This window comes from Rasamsonia byssochlamydoides (genome assembly GCF_041956645.1).
Source record: "Rasamsonia byssochlamydoides strain NRRL 3658 unplaced genomic scaffold VTN77scaffold_32, whole genome shotgun sequence".
NCBI lineage: Eukaryota > Fungi > Ascomycota > Eurotiomycetes > Eurotiales > Trichocomaceae > Rasamsonia > Rasamsonia byssochlamydoides.
In genome coordinates this window covers 2,340-4,565 of record NW_027192415.1, presented here as the reverse complement: position 1 = coordinate 4,565, position 2,226 = coordinate 2,340, and the positions used below count along the sequence as shown (strand labels likewise).

The 2,226-nt window shown below is 42.6% G+C and overlaps 1 protein-coding gene across 1 annotated transcript in view; it reads left to right on the top strand.

The window, feature by feature from the left end:
• The window catches only part of VTN77DRAFT_4596 (uncharacterized protein), a gene marked incomplete at both ends in the record, with an annotated part of 1,173 nt that extends 541 nt beyond the window's left edge, over window positions 1-632 (top strand). The window contains 4 exons of the mRNA XM_069420672.1: window positions 9-266; window positions 327-394; window positions 457-492; window positions 565-632. Coding sequence (XP_069277558.1) covers window positions 9-266; window positions 327-394; window positions 457-492; window positions 565-632 — 430 coding nt within the window. The remainder of the gene's footprint in view (window positions 1-8; window positions 267-326; window positions 395-456; window positions 493-564) is intronic.
• Window positions 633-2,226: the final 1,594 nt, after the last annotated feature.

The window sequence follows — 2,226 nt, the reverse complement described above, 5'->3', positions numbered from 1 at the left end:
GTCTCCAGCTCGATTGCCATCCTGTTCATGTACATCTTCATCTGCACCCCAATCTCATTCTGGTGGGAGCAGATGAATGCCATAGGAGGCAAACTGGTGCCTCAGGGCAGCTGTCCCAACCTAGGGGTCTGCAGGACTGTCTGCACTGTCCTCGACATTGTCTCCGATGGCTTGATTCTCTCACTGGCTTTCTTTGGTCTGTGGACGCTGCAGGTGGAGCATAAGCGCAAGGCGATGGTCTTAGGGATCTTGGCTCTGGGCTCGACGTAAGCACGCTGGTGTCAATTTCCCGGCAGAAGACATCCAATGACACATCATTGATCCAGGTGCTTCATCATCAGTTTTGTCCAGCTACCTATCCTAGTAGCAGCGACCTTGGATAGCAATCCCGCCTGTATGTGTCTCCTTTCCGTATTTCTTCCTACGATGTCTTGCGCGAGTCCTAACGGTCACCAGTAGAAGGCATGCTTTCTCTGTTCTTCTGCATCCTTGGTAAGCTCCAAGATGTTTGCTCCTAATAGTTTTAGTATTACAAATGCAACCTCAGCTGACTCTGCAATTTAGAAGCCAGCATCGGCGTCATCAGTGCCTGTCTCCCAGGCTTGGCCCCTCTTGTTAAGTGCTGGTACTAAGTGAGCAAGGCATCCAGCAGGTCTTGCCACCATGACCACTCAGACTGAAATGACCAGGGGCAGAGGATGTGCCCATTTGGGGTCCAGAGTACTAAGGACATCCAGGGGTCATACATCCCAATGGACGACTATCCATCGTCCCTTCATGATACCACGCTATTGAGCCCGAAGCTGGTGCAAGAACTGTCTGTTGAAACCACTTCGTCTGTGGAAAGGGGGGAAATATAATTTGATGTTTCCCATATTAATTTTTATTAATCTGCATTATTGCTCAATTAAGGGTAAATAGTAATGTATGTAGCTCCAATTGTTACCGAGTTTGATCGTAGTGATTGTTTATGACAGAGGAAGTGGCAGGAATATCAGCAGGCGGAGTAAGCCGCATAGAAAATTCAATCTCCCCAACAAAAGAGAAGGATCATAGAGAGATGGCAATCTTGTAGTCGTTCTCAGTGGTCGGAGCAAGATCGGAATACGCATCATGAGCATGACACGCAGTCGGAAATATTATTTCCCACCTTGATCTCAACATCACCAATGCCGTGTCACAGGCCCAGCGTTAGGAAAAGCAAGCAATCTGCATAGATGATATGCCGCCAGATGCTTTCTGCACGTTTGAGAGGGGCTGTGTCATAGTAGAGCCATACAGGACCACAGGGGTTTTTCAAAACCATTGATCAGCAGTTGTGATGGTTTTTCAATCACTTTTCCATGTCAAACATATAGAGTGGTCATCTAACTATTATCCACGTATTTTGAGAATAAAACATTACATCTTTAACAAAGAGTAGTTAACGGCAATGTTGATTCTAGGGAGAGACATTAAATTCTAGGATTAACGGTAGGATTTTAGGAGAATTCTTTTCCAAAACGAGGCCTCGAGGGTTACCGAATATTCATTTTTATTATATCTGGTCAAATATGTACATACAGTATATACATAAGATTTCAAGATTCAATGCTATTTCTTCCCTAGGTAAGGTTACATTACAGTGGATATCCTGAAATACCTAATTTACTGCCAGTCTAAGTGCATATCTGATTTTGAATAGAACTATTTATATCTCTGCTTTAATTTATCTAGGAGTATGACATAAGGCTGCTTGCCCTCCAGGTCGACAATATTACATCACATTACATTGCACTACACTGGTCTCTAGGTTTGAGTACTGGCCAACCACAAATCTTTCTCGTATCAATGTTTACATTTGTCTTTCAGTTTATCTAATAGTTCTTTGCCTGTCTGTAACATTTGTTCATTGCTCCGGTTCAACAGTTGTTCTACAACAATTGAGAATCATTGATAGAGCACCTAGGGCCTTCTCTTCAATGCATGCAGTTGATTCGTAATTCCGTCCTGTCGAATGTCGTCTATATGGATCTACCTAGGTAGGTAGTTTGCAAGCTGGTGATCTTTTGTGCGATAAGAAAAAAGAAAAGAAAAAAAAAGGAGAGAGAGAGAGAGAAATAAAACAAATTAATATAATTTGATACCAATCGAATCAATATATGTTAAAACTTAACCTAAAAAGATAAGGAAGACCTCTGAGAAAAAAGAATTCTCGTAAATCTCTCAAAGGGTAAGGGATTTTCT